At 39.7% G+C, this 19,196-nt stretch overlaps 1 protein-coding gene across 1 annotated transcript; it reads right to left on the bottom strand.

Annotated features, from left to right (window-relative positions):
* Positions 1–4,249: 4,249 nt before the first annotated feature.
* Positions 4,250–11,719, bottom strand: lhfpl5a (LHFPL tetraspan subfamily member 5a). Its single transcript, XM_053652481.1, has 2 exons — positions 10,683–11,719; positions 4,250–5,580 (listed from the first exon to the last, which is right to left on the bottom strand). The coding sequence occupies exons 1-2, from the start codon at positions 11,092–11,094 to the stop codon at positions 5,273–5,275; spliced, it is 720 nt and encodes a 239-aa protein (XP_053508456.1). The 5' UTR covers positions 11,095–11,719; the 3' UTR covers positions 4,250–5,272.
* Between the last annotated feature and the right edge of the window lie 7,477 nt (positions 11,720–19,196).

Below are 19,196 nucleotides of genomic sequence, written 5' to 3'. Positions count from 1 at the left end.
ACCCTGAACCCGGACGGAGGAAGACTGGAAATAGACCAGACAATTTCGATGACGTCTATACAAATGGTAAAGCAGGTATGACACAGTTCTCCAAACGTAAATACAGGCTAAAAATATACATTAAGCATACATTTTTTAATTATTTGTACAAAAGCAAGTTCTTTGGGATTTTCATATTTTTAAATAACATCATCTGAAACCCAACATAATATGAGAACGTTATTTCATTAAATTGTTGGATTTTTTTCTGGTTAAAACTTGTCTCGATATATATTTTTTGTATTACAAGATGCATATAGAACAATGTTTATGAATATATACAGGCATGTGAAAAAATAAGTACACCCCATGGAAGTGTTTTTTTTGGGGGGGTTTTTGACGCATTTGGACAAGTAAACATTTGATCCAGTTTGAAACAGTGCTTATTAATAAAGGTGATGCACTCTATTAAATGACACATGAAATTGACATTTTGTAGTAATTTTCACAATTTAAAAAAAACCAGATCAGTCATGTGGGAAAAGTAAGTACACTCCTACATTTATCACACCTTCAAATCCATAATATTAGAATCAGGTGTTTAAGATTGAACCTGCTTAGGGAGTGCAGGTGGAAGCTGTCTTATTTATACCCCTCTCATATCTAGTGTCTGGTGTTCCTTTGTTATTGAGGTGTGTGTGGTGTCATCATGCCAAGATCTAAAGAGTTCTGTAAGGTCTTCAGAAAAAAAAAGGTTGTGGAAGCCTACGAGTCTGGCAAGGGATTTAAAAAGATCTGCAAATTATTTGAAATACATCATTCCACTATAAGAAAAATCATCTACAAGTGGTGCAGGTTTCAAACGACTGCCAGTTAGTCCAGGACTGGCCGTCCCAGTGAATTCAGCCCAAGAGCAGACCATCTGATGCAAAAAGAAATCTCAATGAACCCCACAATTTCATCACAGTATCTGCTAAGTCTTTTGGTCAACCTTTGGTGTCAAAGTGCATGCTTCTTCAATAGAGGTGGGTAGAGTAGCCAAAAATCTTACTCAATTACAAATAAAAATTACTTAAATAAAAAAATACAACCCCAACTCCAAAAAAGACAGTCATTTAAAAATTCAGTTCAGCCTGTACTATATTGAAAACACAAACGCATTATTTAATGTTTTAATTTAATGAATTTAATTTATTTTTGAAGATATACACACATTTCAAATCTGATGACTGCAACACACTCCAAAAAAGTTGGGACAGTTGACTGTTTACCACTGTGTAACATCACATTTTCTTTTAATAACACTTATTAAGCGTCTGGACGCTGAGTGAAGACACCAGTTGGTTACATTTAGCAAGCAGACTTTTCCCTCATTCATCCATTATTCAGCTGCGCAACTGCACGGGGTCTTCATCACCTTATTTTGTGCTTCATAAATTCAAACACTCAATCAGAGAAAGGTCAGGACTGCAGGAAGGACATGCTAGCACCCGCACTCTCTGCTTACGCAACCATGCGCTTGTAATCCGGGGAGAATGTGGTTTGGCGTGGTTTGGCGTTGTCCTGCTCTGGATGGCAGCATATGTTTGCCCAAAATGTGTACATATCTTTCTGCATTAACGGTGCCCTCACAGATGTGCAAGTTACCTATGCCATAGACACTAGCACACCCCCATACCATGACAGACGCTGGATTTTGGACCTGATGCTGATAACAGGCTTGGATGGTCCTTTTCCTCTTTGGCCTGGAGAACACGACAGCTGTTTTGTCCAAAAAAATAATTTGAAATGTCGACTCGTCAGACCACAAAACACTATTATTAATTACTTGAGTAAGCGTAATAAAGTATCCAATGAGAAAACTACTCAAGTTCTACTAGTCCAGGCTCTTGTTATCTATCTCAAAACTGGACTACTGCAACTCACTACTCTCGGGCCTCCCAGCCAGCTCCATCAAACCCCTTGAGATGATTCAGAATGCAGCAGCACGCCTCGTCTTCAACCATCCCAAAAGAACCCATGTCACACCCCACTTCATCTCCCTCCACTGGCTTCCTGTAGCCATCCGCATCCAATTCAAGACCTTGATGCTCACGTACAAGACCTTGTCTGGAACAGCACCCTCCTACCTCAACTCTCTCCTGAAGGCTTACCTTCCCTCACGCAATCTGCAATCGGTTAAAGGCCGACGCTTAGTAGTGCCTACTCAGCGTGGCTCAAGGTCCTTTCCAGAACCTTCACACTAACTGTCCCTCAGTGGTGGAATGAACTTCCAACCTCAATCCGGACCACAGAGTCTGTCACTATCTTCAAAAAACAGCTAAAGACCCACCTCTTCCGTTAACACCTAACTAGCCCCTAAAATGCCAACCCAACATTATCCTATAAAAAAATTTAAAAAACCCTTACTCTGGCTCTTACACCTCTACTCTGTGCACTCTGCTTCTCTAGAACTCAATTAAAAAAAATCACTACTTGTATTGTTCTCTGCTTGATATATCGCTTTGCTTGTAATTCCTCAATTGTAAGTCGCTTTGGATAAAAGGGTCTGTTAAATGAATAGATGTAAATGTATGTAGTAAGTTACTAGATACTTCGGATCAGATTAAAATGAAGGGAAAATGCCTGAATCTCAGACTACATGGAGAACTGCAAGTCACACCTCTCCTTGAACGTCTGTCTGTTCCGTTTATATGATATAAAACCTGGGTTCAAGATGAAGCAGCATATAACAGTCCTGTGATGAGTACAGTAACATAGAACCTGTCGTTCTCAGCACAAAATCACACTCACCCCAAAAAACAAGCATTTTCCCAACAGTTGACTGTATTTATTTTCACAACATGTTAACAGTATAAACTTGTTAGCACCTGCATGTAAACAAGACAACGGAGAACAAAATATCTGACTGTGGAACAGAACAGAAGAGAAAGTGTGTGTGTGTGTGTGTGTGTGTCTGTGTCCTTCCTCCTTCACTTCATCCCCCTCTTCGGCATTATCTTCCAGAACTGAGCGGCTAAAAAAATGAGCGGTTGTTGCATCCGCATTCAGACCACTGCAGCATAGCGCGAGTTTCGTGACCTCATGATACGTGATTTAAATTATTAAAATTTATTAAAACTAATAATATTATTAAAATAATTAAAACTACATATTTATGTATACATGTAGTTTTATTAAAACTACATTTTTAAAACTTATTATATTCTTAAATATAATAATTAAAATTATTAAAACCACATATATTAATGAATATTTAACAGTAACCGAGGAACGCCACCGAATGTAGCGAAGTAAAAGTACATTTCTTTGATTAAAAATGAACTTGAGTATGGCCAGTTAAATCTACTCATAAAAGTAAATTTTCACTCAAGTAAATGTAACGAAGTAAATGTAGCGTGTTACTACCCACCTCTTCTGCAATCAGAAAGAGATTGCACAAATTTGACCTGCATGGGGGGTGTGCCAGGAAAATCCTTTGCAAGATTACAGTATGCCAATGAGCATATAGGAAAATACCAAGTCTTTTGGAATAATGTGCTCTGAACAGACGAATCAAAGGTAGAGTTGTTTTCAGGAGAAGTACCTCATACCAACTGTGAAGCATGGTGGTGGATATGTTATGGTTTGGGGTTGCTTCGCTGCCTCAGGGACTGTGGACAGCTTGTATTCATTGATTTAACTATGAATTCTGCATCATAAAGAGTGCATGAAGATAATGTGAGGCCATCTGTCCGAAAGTTGAACCGAAAGTGGACCTTTCAACAGGATAATGATCCTAAGCACACTAGCAAATCCACCAAGGAATGGCTTAAAAAAAGAAGAAATGGAGGGTTATAGAATGGCCTCGTCAAAGCCTGGATTTGAATCCAATTGAAATGTTGTGGGGGGATTTGAAACAGGCAGTACATGCAAAAAAAAAAAAAAACCCCAAAAACATCTCACAACTGAAAGAATATTGCGTGGAAGAGTGGTCAAAAATTCCAGCAAGCTTAGTGGACAATTACGCAAGAAGTTATTTCTGCTAAAGGGGGCTATACTACAGTAGCTTCTGAGGCCAAGGGTGTACTTACTTTTCCCACAGAGTAATATCACATCTATTGATATTTCTGTTGAATCAATAATTGAAAAATCTCATTTTCCTCATGGTTTTGTTCAAGTATACCAACTTCATTAATAGGCACTGTTTCAACGCTTTTCTTGTCCAAAAATATCAAAAAAACACCCAACAATTACCATGGGGTGTACTTATTTTTTTCCCACATGACTGTATACATAATAAGCAGCTGAATATGTTCTTCAAGACTAAGTGTGGATCAGATAAAGTATAAAGACTCTACAGTACAAAAGTGGTATGTCAATAATATTAAAAGTCCTTCCCTTAATTAACAGTGGAAGAAAATCCAGACGTAGAAAATCCATAGAGGGAAAATGCTCAAAGATGTTTCGGTGAAATGTTCACAGTTCCGTAAATACAGGAGGAGATCAGAGGCTTCATGCTTGTTCTGAAATTGAAAGAGACAGTTGTGTATCAAATCTGACAATCTGTAAGTCCAGAAAAACTTACAAGTCTACATGCAACCTCAGCAGAGTCGTACTTTCAACACACTGCTGTCTCACGCGACTCAAGAAACAAACAGTTACCCAACTGCCTATTTTAATATTGCGTTGCTTAGAAACCAGATGAACTGAAGTTTGCTTCAAAGTGAAGGTCATTGCATTTGGCTTGAGCTTGCTTCTTAGAAGATACAGTAGAAAACGTGGGAGGCCCAAACTGTGCTTGAGAATACAGCAGTACAATATGGGCCCTTGTGCATATCACTGGTTAATATCAAAGACTGGACTTTTTTCCTCTCTTTCTTAGCTAATAATTATATTTTCATTATATACGGTTTAATTTATTAAAGAGGAGCTCATTACACTTTTTTTAAAATCCAGTTTATAGTTACATTTAATGGTATGGAATGCCTGCGAAACAAGTTCCATCTCACAGAAAACTTCATCTTATAAACAATTACACAAGTTATTTTTATCTGTTTATGTGGTACATCTGCCATACAAGTGCCTGTGTAAATTGTTACTATAGAAACAAGAAAGTATTCGAATGAGCATCAGTATGAACCTGTTGTTTGCCTCGCAGCCAGAACTACTGTCAGAGCTGCTCTTCTAAGACCTTCTAACCAATCAGAATTGAGAATTCAATTTGTCTTCGACAAAAGGTTTCCTTAAGGGTTTTTTGGATAGCGAAGGATTATTCGCGTCCTAAATGGAATGGAGAAACCCTGATAGGGTTCTAGGTAGAACTTTTAGATGGATTTAACCTTGTGTGTGTGTATGTATAGAAATAGCTTGTCATCTTACCTGTGTTCTCCCCCACCTGGAAGTCCTCTGGCAGCAGTTTGTCCTGTCGGTTGCCCAGTACAAAGGCAAGGAAGGAGAGGACGAGGGAGTCCATGATGCTGATGATGGCCAGGATGTAAGCCCAGCGCACCGTGCAGTTCCCCAGCGTGTACTTATCCGTGCGCTGTCCACACATGCGCTTCACCTCCTCCGAGTCCCAGCCGTCTGGGTAGATCATACAGCCTATGACCATACAGGTAGCTATGCAATAGAAAAAGACTGATCACCATTTCATAGATTTCGAAGGTTTCAGAAAGACAGATGGCACATGTACGGTATATTCACATGTATTCATTTGGAAATGGTTTTATTCAAAGCAACAGAATACAGTGTGTCACTGGTCTGTGGTTTCATCTTGGGTTTTGTGCTCTGATTACTGTCTGGGTTCTGTATATATTCTCCATGCAGTAATGAGCTGTCACTCAAAATACGCCAAATTAGTCAGCAGATAAAAATGGCAGATGAGCCAACAGACATGAATCTGGAATGATTGACAGTTGCAATATTAACTAACACTCCTGGAAGCCATGCCCACTTATTCCAATTTCTCATTAGTAATCTTAGGGCCAGTGCTCTTGTCTCAACTCGATCTCTGTCAAGGTAAATGGAGAATGTTTGGAGTTCATTAACGTGAAATAAAATCTATCAATGTATGTTTGACTTCGTGAGACAACATGAGACAAGTCTACAATTAACATCAAAATCAATATCAACTACATGGTGTCCCAAAAGTCTCCATACATAGGGGACTATGTTTGCAAGCACCACGACGGTTGTGCTTTCGTCACTAGATGTTTGCAGACGTCGACGTCTCGGTTGGGCCGGAACACTTCCAGTCTTATTGAATTTGTTGATAAGTTTGGCAACAGTGTCGTGTGTGACGTGCTTGCCATGTTTCCTGTTAAAGTCCATCGTAACCTTTGACAGCTATCCCGATCCAGCCATGATAATTATTTCAATACGTTCTTCTTTTGTCAAAGGTATTCTTAAAGGCTGAAAAAATAAATATTCTCAGCAAAAAAAAAGAAACATCCTCTCTCATTCAACTGCTTTTACTTCCAGCAAATTTCTTAACATATGTAAATATTTGTAATATAAAAAGATTCAACAACTGTGACATAAAGTTTCACAGACATTTGACGAACTGAATTGGATTAAGAAGGCGGGGGGATGGGGTGTCGATATTAAAAGTAACATTCAGTATCGAGTGTAGCCTCCAGCTGCTTTAAGTCCTGCAGTGCATCTCATCCTCATGGACTGCACCAGATTTGTCAGTTCTTGCTGTGAGATGTTACTTCACTCTTCCATCTCCCACCAAGTTCTCGATCATGTCTGGGGGGACACACGATTACATGTAATTTTCCACTGCGAGGACGATCAGCTGTCCTTCCTGTCTCCCTGTAGCACCGTCTTAGGCGTCGTACATTACAGACATTGCAGTTTATTGCTCCGGACACATCTGCAGTCCTCATGCCTCCCTGCAGCAGGCCTACGGCATGTTCACGCAGGTGAGCAGGAACCCTAGGCATCTTTCTTCTGGTGTTTTTCAGAGTCAGCAGAAAGCTCTCTTTAGTGTCCTAAGTTATTGTAACTGTGACCTTAATTGCCTACTGCATGTAAACTGTTAGTGTCTTAAGGACTGTTCCACAGCTGCATGCAATAATTGTTTACGGCTCATTGAACAAGCCTGAAAAACATCCTTTAAACCCTTTCCAATAAAGATCTGTAAAGCTTGTCTGGATTTTACACAATTATCTTTAAAAAAAAACAATTCTGAAAAAGGGACGTTTCTTTTTATTATTTTTTTTAGAGTGTATATATAATATAAGCTAAGTGTTAATGAAATATATGGAGTATGGAGACGTCTGAGACACCCTGTATATTTATTATGGAAAATCATTCAATCAGAAATGGTTTTAAAAAAAAAAGGCACTTTTTTGACCAAATAGTAAAAAAAAAAAAGTAAATAACTAAAAGAAATGGCAAATCTAAGACTTTACAAATAATGCAAATTGTAATGATAATTAGAAAGTGATTAAAAAAATGTACAAACTAGTGTGAATGTATATACTGGGTTTTATGGGAACCACCAGACCCTTGAGGTAAAAAGTCAAGGATAGATGCATGTCAAAAAAGCTGTTGTTTGTCTGTTTTAGTTAAGACGTAGACGCTAGAAAAGTTTAGGCAACATGCTCTCTCTTATTAATTGTTATATTAATACAATAGGAAGAACAAAAAGTGTGCATGCAAGCTTTTCCATGTCTTAACTCAAACAAACAAGCAGCAGATTTTTCCCCATTAATCACCTGATGGTTACCGTAAAACCCAGTACATAACCAAGTGAAAGGACTATATTGAAAATGAATCACGTTGTGATGCCGGTGATAAATCTCTGCCTCGTTCGGAGTGCACAGTATTTCTGGGATCCACCTCAAGTGTGAATTTGTTCCAAGAGAGACAGAAAAAAAACACCAAGGAACAGTCCTCTAGAACATAAACCTGACAATCACAGCTGAGCATGAAATGTTTCCAGCTATAAAATAAAAATGCTTTGCTGTATTCTATGGCATTATTACAGTGGTGAATTATTATTTAAACAGATTGTCTTTATTGTTCCACCAAGTGCAACGTTGTGCCTTAACCTGCCAAGAAGCAATGAAATATGCAAGACAGAGGCAATAAATATGAAAAACTGTTGCCAGGCAACTCTGACCAGGCCTGCTTTCACTGTATGGAGCTAAACTGCTATGTATTATTTAGTGTCATACAATATCTCTGTAGCAGGACAGCTGGCACAGGCTCAGGTGTTAGTTTACTGAGCGCTCTTACTTTCACTCGCTCTTGCTCTTTAAAGTGAATACAGTGTGTAGCGGAATTTTCAGGAAAGCTGCAGATCTCTTATATTTCTGAATTTGTAGAATTTGTAACCTGTGGATCCGTCACAAGGCCCCGAACACACACATTCGCACGCTCATTCATAAATAGGTGCAATTGAGATTGAGTTTAGACAGTCCACCTACTGGTTTTTATTTGAGGTGGGAGAAAACCAGAGAATAAGCTCAAAGGAAACGCACACAGACACGGAATAGATGCAAAACGCGACACAAACAGTAACCCAAAGTCAGGATTAAACCTGGGACCCTGGAGCTGTGAGGTGGTAACAACAGGCCGTCGTGCCACCCTATATATTTGTACACAGATAATAAAACTTATAATTAAATCCATCATGGAATGTCCTCAACCATTGTTAATGTTCCTAGTTTATTTCCTGTAGTGTTTTGTTTCTCATGTTTTCTGTTATTACTTATATTGTTTTGGATTGGAGCAGTGGTAGCTTATTGTTTAAGAAGATGGTGAGTTAATATCCCAGAACTATCAGAAAGCCACTTCTGGGCCCTTGATCAAGCTGTGGATGAACAGATCTGGGAAATGCATAAATAAAATTTTAAATGTCAAGGTAAATGTGAGTTTTTGAAGCAGCTGCGTATAGATCAATAAACTCTCATGCAGTAGTGGAAATGCTCATGGAACTGACCGTGGTGCTGAAACTGGAATGTTTTCATTTCCATTTATTGATTTGACAGACATGTGTATGCAAATTGATGTACATTTGAGACAGGATCCAGTCTAAGTATAAAGCTAAGTGGTCGAGGATCTTCTGTCTCACAGTCCTGGGATCCGTTACCGAATCAAATTACTTTCATGAGTAAATTACTTATATGGCCAAAAACGAAACTGTGCTTCTTCTTGTTGCTGGGGTTTTGTATCCTTAAATTGTACTTTGTGGTGTACCCTTAAATACTGTACATATAATAGTAGGTACATAATCAGAGGACCACTTATATACTCTTTAACAGCTCTGAAAGATCACTAAAGGCACACCATGTGCACTTTCCCGGGTAAAAGATGGTACACTCGCCAGAGACGAAGTAAACTGTGGTACCTTTCTTAGTGAGTGTGTGCGCAGTTTGTTTTTATTGTTTCTTTATCTCCTTACTACTTCCCTTTAATATGATTCTAAGTTATTATGTGCTTCATTTCCGAGTGTATTATGGATATAAGTCCTCAAAGAATGCAAAATGTTAATTGGTATATGAATATAAAATAACCTGCTACATTATCCATAAACCCATCCATCCATTTTCTATACCGCTTATGCTGCAGGGTCATGGGGAACCTGGAGCCTATCCCTGGGAGCATGGGGCACAAGGCAGGGTACACCCTGGACAGGGTGCCAGTCCATCACAGGGCACAATCACATACACATTCACACACTACAGACACTTTGAACATGCCAATCAGTCTACCATGCATGTCTTTGGAATTGGGGAGGAAACCCCTGCACCGCGGGGAGAACATGTGAACTCCACACACACAGGGCGGCAGCAGTAATCGAACCCCCAACCCTGGAGGTGTGAGGCAAACTTGCTAATCACTAAGCCACCGTGCACCCATGTGCTGCATTATACTGTTTTGAAATAATCAGTTCCTGAGCATATTGTTCTTGTCAGCTTGTTGTTCTTTCTTTCTTCCTTTTTGTCATTCATAGCATTTTAGGGAACCTTTAGGCAAATGATTCACAAAATGGGGTGCATAAAAAACCCCCAAAACATAGCCAGGGGAGTCCAAGACTTTTTTTGTTTGTTTGTTTGTTTTATATTTTGCTGTAGTGGTGGAAATCTACCATTATTGAAGCTATAATATTTATTATTAAGATCAGCCATTTTGACTAGTCACTTCAGTTCAAACACCTCAGTCACTCAGAAAGCAGTAGGTCTGTAAATAAAAAAAAATAAAAATAAATCATGTACGTAAATAATATGGATATAATCTATTCTGGTGGAAAGTTCAATAATAAAAACCATTTTTGTAATAAAATAATAATAATAACAATAGTAATACTACTACTACTAATAATAATAATAACAATAACAATAGTAATACTACTACTACTACTACTACTACTACTACCAATAATAATAATAATAATAATAACAATGTTACTACTACTACTACTACTACTAATAATAATAATAATAATAGTACTACTACTACTACTACTACTAACAACAACAACAACAACAACAACAGTAATAATAATAATAATAATAATAATAATAATAATAATAATAAAAAATCTGTACTGATGAGGTCTGTGGATAATGGATCCCTGGCTCAAAAAAAGGTTTTAAGACCCCCTGCTTTAGGTGACCAGGTATTTAAAGCTTTATATGAAAAGGTGTATTATTATTAGTAGTAGTAGTAGTAGTAGTAGTAGTATGTGTGTGTGTGTGTGTGTGTACCGGCGGCCAGCTGCATCCACGCACAGATCTTATACACACTGCCGGCGTTACAGAAGAAGAAGAGCCCGAAGCATCCGATGGTGCCCACAACCAGCAGGAATGAAATCCCCACGAAGAACATGGCCGTCTTAAAGGCTCCAGAAGGAATGGATCCGAAATCCAGAGCGCTTCCTTTACACACCAGCTCTCCTGTGATGGGGTTTCCGATGCAGTAGTGGAACAGACCGAAGTATCCAGACTGCGGGGTGTCCACACTGTCCCCGATCCAGTAGGGCTGAATGAACACCACCATGGTGATGATGGCAAAGCAGATGGTGAAGATGATCCAGAGCACACCGATGGCTCTGGCGTTTCTCACATAGTTGGTGTGGTAGATCTTGGCTGCTTCTTGAGCTGGGATTAGTTTACTCATCGCTGCCAGGGACAACAACAACAACAACAAAGCAAAATGTATTGAGCAACTAAAAAAATACTGTGCGTCTCTTAAAATTATCCGGCTCAGTTTCTTTATATATTTATATATAAAAAGTTCCTCGTCTTCACGTGAGCGTCGGAGTTGTTTAAAAGAAAGTGGTCAGGTGATCGACTTTAAGCCGACCAATCAGATTAAACTGTGGGCGGGTCTTCAATAGCAGCCGTTAAAATGTGACAGAAGTACCCTACACTCTTTGAAACGCAGCACCTCAGTACCTCCTTGCTCGTTTTACACCTTGTGTACCTTTAGTGTCTATCTATACCGAACATGTGAATGTAGGATACCTTTAAAAATGATTCAAGGTTCATAATTATTGTCGTGTACACCTTCATGCACCTTTCTAGGTAAAATGGAGGTAGATACACACTGAAAGTGCTACATGATGTACCCTTGGTTACCACTACAGTGAAGTAGAAAAGTACAGGTCTGCACCGTCTTTTTGTAAGAGAATACAATCTGTAGAGCTAGTATGATTTAATTAGACACCATCATGACAGAACACACAAGGCTCAACCAAACGATATAAAATGTGTTTTTATGGTTATTAAACCCTTTTCGAGGTGTGATGGGTAGCATTACCACCTCACAGTTCCAGGGTCCCCTGTTCGATTCAGGTTACTCTGTGAGTCGAACCTGTATGCATGTTCTCCCCGTGTCCGTGTGGGTTTCCTCAGGGTTCTCCAGTTTCCTTCCACCTCAACAAAAGGTGGATTGGCTAAAATATATGTCCCCTATGTGTGTGCACGGTGGGCTGCAATGGAATGCCTGCAATGGCTTCTCAATCAGGGTGTATTCCTGGATCCACCGTGACACTGAGCAGGATAAGTGGTAACTGAAAGTATATGAGTGAGTATAAACCAGTCCATTCTCTAAATACTATCAAATTCCTGGGAAGCAGAAATAGGAAGTACTTTGGGATGGTGTACTTGAGCGGGTAGACAGATCTACTTTTTGTGCTAGGCATGGCCTGATATAGTGTAAAATAATTCATCAGTCTCATTACGCTAGAGTCCGACACCAAGCTACATCAAATCATGTGCATACTTTTTCTCTCTGAATCTCTGTTTCTTGATGAGGGTAAAATTAGCAGTAGGTATTCTGTTGTGTAATATCATTTTTGTAGAACTGCCACATCAAGCTATTTATTGTTCAATGGAGAAAACATTTTGGCTTTTTAGGCAGTTTTGGAGCCCTGAACAGTCCCTTCTGAAAGATGCTAGGTGCTGGAAATAGGTATCGGTCTATCAACAGTAAGTGTAAGGTGTGAATAAGCTTATTCCTCACTGCATTGTGCATCTTGTTCTTGCTAGATCACATTTTTATTCACACCTCCAGAGCTGTCTTTAGGCAGGTGATCTGTATAAATGGCACAAAAAGTAGTAGAGCATCGCAATGCTTAAATAGTTATTTGCATTCAAGGTACTCTGTGCTCCTGAAGATTGAGAAATGATTAATTCATGATAAGAATATACTGCTTGTTTTATCCACTCAGTGGAGAACTGGTGTCTTGTTCCTTTTCCCTGGGACCGTAATCAGTGTACTTATGCCATGCTAAGCATTTTTGTTTGTCACTCACCTCCCTGTAAACCACAGTAATATCCCCCTGCATATCATGCCTTGAAATACTAATCCCCTTGGTAGGGCTGTATGATTCAAGTCCAGTCTTGGAATTATTGGCATTTGTACTTGGATTCGTCTCATTGTTGGGCACTGGTCTCACTAAATATGGTCTTGTTCCTGACCAAGAGTAACAATATCGTTAGTGTGTTGTCTTTTGTTTTTACATGCACAAAGTTTGACAAGAAATAATTTTACAGACACAAAGCTTAATCACTGGTGCAATGCACCATTAGATTGTTTTTTGGTCTCGATCTTGGCTAGGTCTCACATTCATTTGGATTTGATCTTCACTTGGTCTTGACTACTGTGCCACTATATCTTGGCCTATAAAATCAAATTCTCAAACCACAAGAGCCTCAACTCTGGGCATCACTGCTTGGTGAAGAGGTAAGTCTTCAGTCTTTGTTCGAAGACATCCAGTGACTCAGCTGTTCAGAAAGTCAGAAGAAGTTCATTCCACCACCTGTGTGCCAGGACAGAGAAGAATATTGATGAATGTTTTCCTTGTACCTTGAGGAGTGGTGGGTCCAGCTGAGTTGTGCTAGAAACTCAATGGGAATTTGGTGCAGAGCAGGGTGTAATAAGGGCAGTTAGCGAGGTGGGGGTCCATTTTTGGGCTTTGTAGCCAAGCATCTGTGTTTGAAATCTGATTTGAGCAGCTACAGGAAGCCAGTGGAAGAAATACAGCAATGGGGTGATGTGGGAAAACTCACCTAAGTTGAACTCATTCAGTATACACATGTGGTGTAATCACCCTCTGAGTCTGAGTATTTTATACTTCGGTGTTCCTTTCATACTCAAACCAGCATGAGGTTCTACTGGTTGATGAATGGTTTCATTTCCCACTCTTATTATATGATGCATCAACAGAGTAACTTCTAGGCTGTGGATATACTCATTGGTAAACATTTTTCCAGCACATATCATCAGAATTTTGGCAATTTGATGAGTGACGGATCAGAGAACAAGTCCTTGGTACTGATGGAGGACATCTTAACAAGATTCGAGGCCAAGGTCTGACTGGCTAGACTGGCTCTAGTAACCAAACACTAACCTTAATGTGCTGGTACCATTATAACACCATCTACTACAACAGTGGATTGCACATCACCTCTAAATCTTTTGAGTCTTCCCTGAATTCTGGCACAATATATAGCAGATATATGTATTAGACTACTGATCACATCCCATCCTTTATAAGTCTTGGAATAAGTAGTTAGACTAACTCTAAGCATAGCTGTTCAGCTTTCTCTCCATTTATTTCATGAATTTGGATTGTTTACTATTGTGAGTATTTTTTTAAATTATTTTTTTAATGTCCTTGTCTTATGCGATAACACTTTACAAATGTTGAAAAGTGTTTACAAAAATTGAGATGTTTACCATATACCTTTTACATGTGCACAGTCAGAATCTGGGTAAGACTGTTTCCTTTTGCAATCATTTTAATTAGTCTAGTACTTAAGGGACTGATAATGAATTTTTCAAGAATATCTTCCTACCCAGAGCTCCTGCCTAAAATTACAAATAAGGTGCTAAAACTGCCATTAACCACTAACTGCCAAACACTACTGTCTTTAAAACGACAATTATTTTCCTGGTTGGTTATTTCCTGACATTGAAAGCAGGGTTCTCAGTTGAAAATGTATTAAAGGTAAGTGTGATTAGTGTCCAATGAAAGCCATTCATTTAGATAATACTATCTAAATGAGGTTTCTTTAGCTTGGTGGTTAAGGCTCTGGGTTACTGACCGGAAGGTCGGGGGTTCAAGCCCCAGCACTGCCAAGCTGCCACTGTTGGCCCTTTGAGCAAGGCTCTTAACCCTCTCTGCTCCACAGAGGATAGATGTAATAGCTGACCCTGTGCTGTGACCCTAACATGCTGGGCTATGCAAAGAAAAGATTTTAACTGTGCATATGTATATGTGACCAATAAAGATTCATTACAATGTTTTTGGAGTGTTATTGCAGGCCTGTTCCATGGGTATGTTTATCACTCTACTCCAGTCTCCATCCATCCATCCACCCACTCATCCGTCTACAGTAGCTGCTTTATTTTAGAATGTATTCACTGTAGTAAGACACAAAAACTGGAAAATTACATGTAGGGAATAAAATGTCTCTAAATATTTAAAAAGTGTTAAAAAAAAAAAAAAATCTAAATCAGAGATGAAAATCTAAGGCTTTTTAACACTGATGTTTCTACACCTAGTATTATACAATATAGTATAGTATAGTATAGTAATATGTTATGACAATACTTTTAAAAATGTCAAAGTAAATGTAGACTAAAGATAATTAAAACCATAATGACAATCGTAATCATTAATCGTGAGTCACATTCTAAGGGTGCATGATGGCATGACAGTAGTTAGACACTAGGAGGCGCTGTAATATTATGAACTGCAGTAGCAGAACACTTTTATTTTTTTCCCCCCTCTGACTCATAGTCCTATAATAAGACCGAGCCCTATTTCAGTGATCATTCAGAGGACAAGAGTGCAGCTGCCTATTATGCACCAGGCTTGTTAACACAGACCATTTGACTATTGGCTCATTGGGCTTAGAGTGTTGTATGGTGTAATTACGTTACAGCCATCCATAATCATTTATTTCCGATTGTAAAGAATGACACTGTCAGATTAAGCAACGGGTGGAGCTGGTACCATTATGAAGAAAAGAAAGAAGCAATGACACTGACATTTAGAGGGAAATTATGCCACAAGCATTGCCACCATCACCTGCCCAGCTATGCATAATTCTTTAATAATTCATGATTAAAATGTATGAATGAATGGCAGTGTGACAGTGGAACAATACAATGTGCCTGAAGAAATCAATGAGGCACTCATCTGCTCAATTCAACTGTCCGGCTGCCTTTGTTGAACCAGGTTCAAGTGATTGACGGAAACTGCCATCTGTTCCTGCAGATAGTGTGCTATTTTGCCTAGATGACATGCAAAATGTCCTTTAAGATTGCGCATTAATCACTAAGTGGCTAAGCAGCACATTATGAATATATTAAGAGTCAAATAAGGTGTTAGCATGTTAGTATTTGAGTGCTGTTGTTACAGCTTACATAGCACTGGACTAAATTCTCATCTTTGGTGATTCCTCCAAAACATTTTACAACTGAAAAACAATCTTTGTTGCAAAGTGATGTCTATATACTGTATATATACATGTGTACATACTGACAAGACAGTATATGCTAATTTTATTCTAGGAATGGCTGACCAGGCAGCATAACTGTGCAGTAGGTAGCGTTGCTGCATCACAGCTCCAGGGTCCCCTGTTCGATCCTGAACTCAGGTTAATGTCTGTGAGGAGTTTCACGTTCTCTTTCACATTCTGTGTTCTTGCGTTTACTTCTAACACCCAAAAACATGCTAGTGGGTGGATTGGCTGTGCTACATTGATCCTATGTGTGAATGTGTGCCTTATGATGGACTGGTGTCCCATTCAGGCTGTATTCCTGCATTGTGCCCAGTGTTCCAGGGATAGACTCCGGATCCACCGTGACCCATCCATCCATCCATCTACTAGCGCTTACTCCTTTTCAGGGTCACGGGGAAACCTGGAGCCTATCCCAGGCAACATCGGGCACAAGGCGGGGTACACCCTGGACAGGGTGCCAGTCCATCGCAGGGCGCAATCACATACACACTCACACACCCATTCATACACTACGGACACTTTTAGACACGCCAATCAGCCTACCATGCATGTCTTTGGACTGGGGGAGGAAACCGGAGTACCCGGAGGAAACCCCCGCAGCACGGGGAGAACATGCAAACTCCGCACACACATGGCCCCAGCGGGACTCGAACCCCGGACCCTGGAGGTGTGAGGCGCCACCATGACCCTGACCAGGATAAAGAGGTTACTTAAGATGAATGAAAGAATGAATGAATGGCTGACTGAGCTCGCCGAAAAAATAGTCTGCTGTAAAGGCACTGTTACTGAATTTATTTGACTGCTTTGTGACTAGAGTTGGTAGCACTCCTTTGTACTTTAGAACTAGGACTGTCGTCAAGTCCAAGACCAAGACTAGCCAATATCGAGTCAAGCTTGAGTTCAAATGAAAGTGATACCAAGACCGAAAACCACCAAATCCTCAAATATGGGGCATCATTTGTGCATTTCTCCAATGATTAGACTATGTTTTCTAGTAGAAGACATAATTTCTCATCAAATTTGTGCCTTTGTAAAGAAAAGACAGCAAAAGCATTATTTTTTACAAACTGTCAGATGAGACCAATGCCCAAGACTGAGACAAGCCAGAGTACACATGCCAGTAAGTCTGAGATAAGTCCGAGTCAATACAGAAAACAATTCAAGACCAGACTCAAGTCCTACACGCCTAACTTGGACGTCCTTCAACTCTTTTCTTCGGTTGTTTATCCTTGTTATTCCTGCAGCATTTGTATAAGTTCAGCCTCACTTGTAAGGAGAGAACGTTCTCCCAAATCTAGAAGTCTAATTACTATCATGGAGAGCAGAGGTTCATCTTCCAGCCTGTTGTGTAATAAACATGTATCCGGGGACTTTTCTGCCAAATCTTCTTTTCCCCTTAATTTGCTAACCATAAAATGTTGGGATCAAATTTTCTCCAACAGCGACCCAGTGACCCAGTTTATATAATGATATGCCAACAGAAAGTAATATGATTAGCTGTCAAACTAGTGAGTGTTTTAGTCATTTAAACTTGTTAGAGGGTGAAATTCTGCACAGACATATCATACTGTAACTGAGACAAGGCACGTAATCAGGTTACTGTTAAGCAGCAATTCAATTTTCATGCCCAAAATGGAGTGTTGGGCCTCTGGTGGCTTCATCTTCCATCACCAAGAGCTCAAAGACCCAAAGATGTATTTAGTGTAACAAGAGGTGTATTTAAAAAATACGCATTTTAGTATAAACAAACTGTAACAAATCAATCCATTTTCCCCTTAATCTGTATCCACTGACATCAACATGAAGGAGAACAAACTTGAATTGTTTGAGCTGCAGACATTTATAGACTGAGCTTTAAACTTAGCAATTCAGATGTTCACTGATGGTTTCTCTGTTAGAAGCACATGCTCATCTTGTGAGGCCCTTGCCTGAGGTGTGAAGGAGAGCTGTTTGTTGAGACGCAACGATCCAGCATACAAAGACCTTTTTATAGTGTCTTTTGTGCAAGAAATTCGCATATGGTTTGCTGATTCTAATCATACTAATCATACGCTACCACAATCATGCCTCCATGATTTAGTGTTTTAAAAACAAAATACCATAGGTGCTTCTCAATGACCTCCTTATCCATTCAGTGTCTTTTGAGATTCATTGTATGTCATGTTAATGGTTAACAATATAAGGGCAGTGTTTGCCTTTCATGCCACACAAAGATCCATCAACAAATCCCCCCTAGCCAGGGGAACACTGGCCTTTTCCTGTCCACTACACATGAGCTCCTGTAGTCTTTAATGGTCCAGTGAGAGTCCAGTAGATGTATGTCCTGCTCACTGGTGCGGAGCTGGCAAAACTACCCAGCTGATCCTCTGTGACCCCATGATCCCTCCCCTTCCATATGGGCCATCTTTTTGGGCATTAACCTAGTTCAATAAGCATGCGAGCTCTACCCCACCCCCAGTGTCCACTATACTCACACCAGGGGTTCTCAAGAGCCACAAGACACCAAAAAAAACAAGGGGCTCCTTTGATACAGGTTTGTAGAGCAAATATTAACCCTTACTGATTCAAAGCTGACTGAATCTAGCGATGTTTACCATGTGACCATTTAGAAGAGCAGCTCTGAGTTCAATAACCTCAAGGAGCACTGACCTTTTTTTGCAGATGTACATCCATTTATATGAAATATGATGTTATTATACACCTAGAAGTCCCAAGCTTCCTTGCACAGATGGTAGCATGCATGTAGGGTATGTATCTGTGCATATGTGTGCGTGTGTCTGAGTGTGTGTGCATCAACTGTAGCTCAAGGGCACACTTATCAGATTGATGACCTAAATGAAGTCAGAGCCAGCTGATTCTGTGCCCCCTCTTTAATGTGTGTGTGTGCTCACAAAAAAGAGTAGCAGACCTGGACTATTACTAGGCTACTTATCCTACAACCCCCCCCCCCCCCCCACACACACACACACGTCCTTTGTTAAGCATTGTACTATTACATGGGAGACTTTGTTTGGTGATACAGAGCACAGCAGGAGATGGCCATTAAAGAGTGGCCCGTGACACTCTCTCTCTCTCTCTCTCTCTCTCTCTCTCTCTATCTCTATCTCTCTTTTGTAACATGCAAACATATGGTATATGCATTTGCACCCTAACATATTACTGAAATTCACACTCAGACAACTCAGATAGACATTCCCAGGTGTCATGATTCAGTCTTTCATTTGACTCTCATGTAGGTAATAT

Source organism: Ictalurus furcatus, chromosome 21 (genome assembly GCF_023375685.1).
Source record: "Ictalurus furcatus strain D&B chromosome 21, Billie_1.0, whole genome shotgun sequence".
NCBI lineage: Eukaryota > Metazoa > Chordata > Actinopteri > Siluriformes > Ictaluridae > Ictalurus > Ictalurus furcatus.
This window is presented reverse-complemented; position numbering and strand designations above follow the sequence as displayed.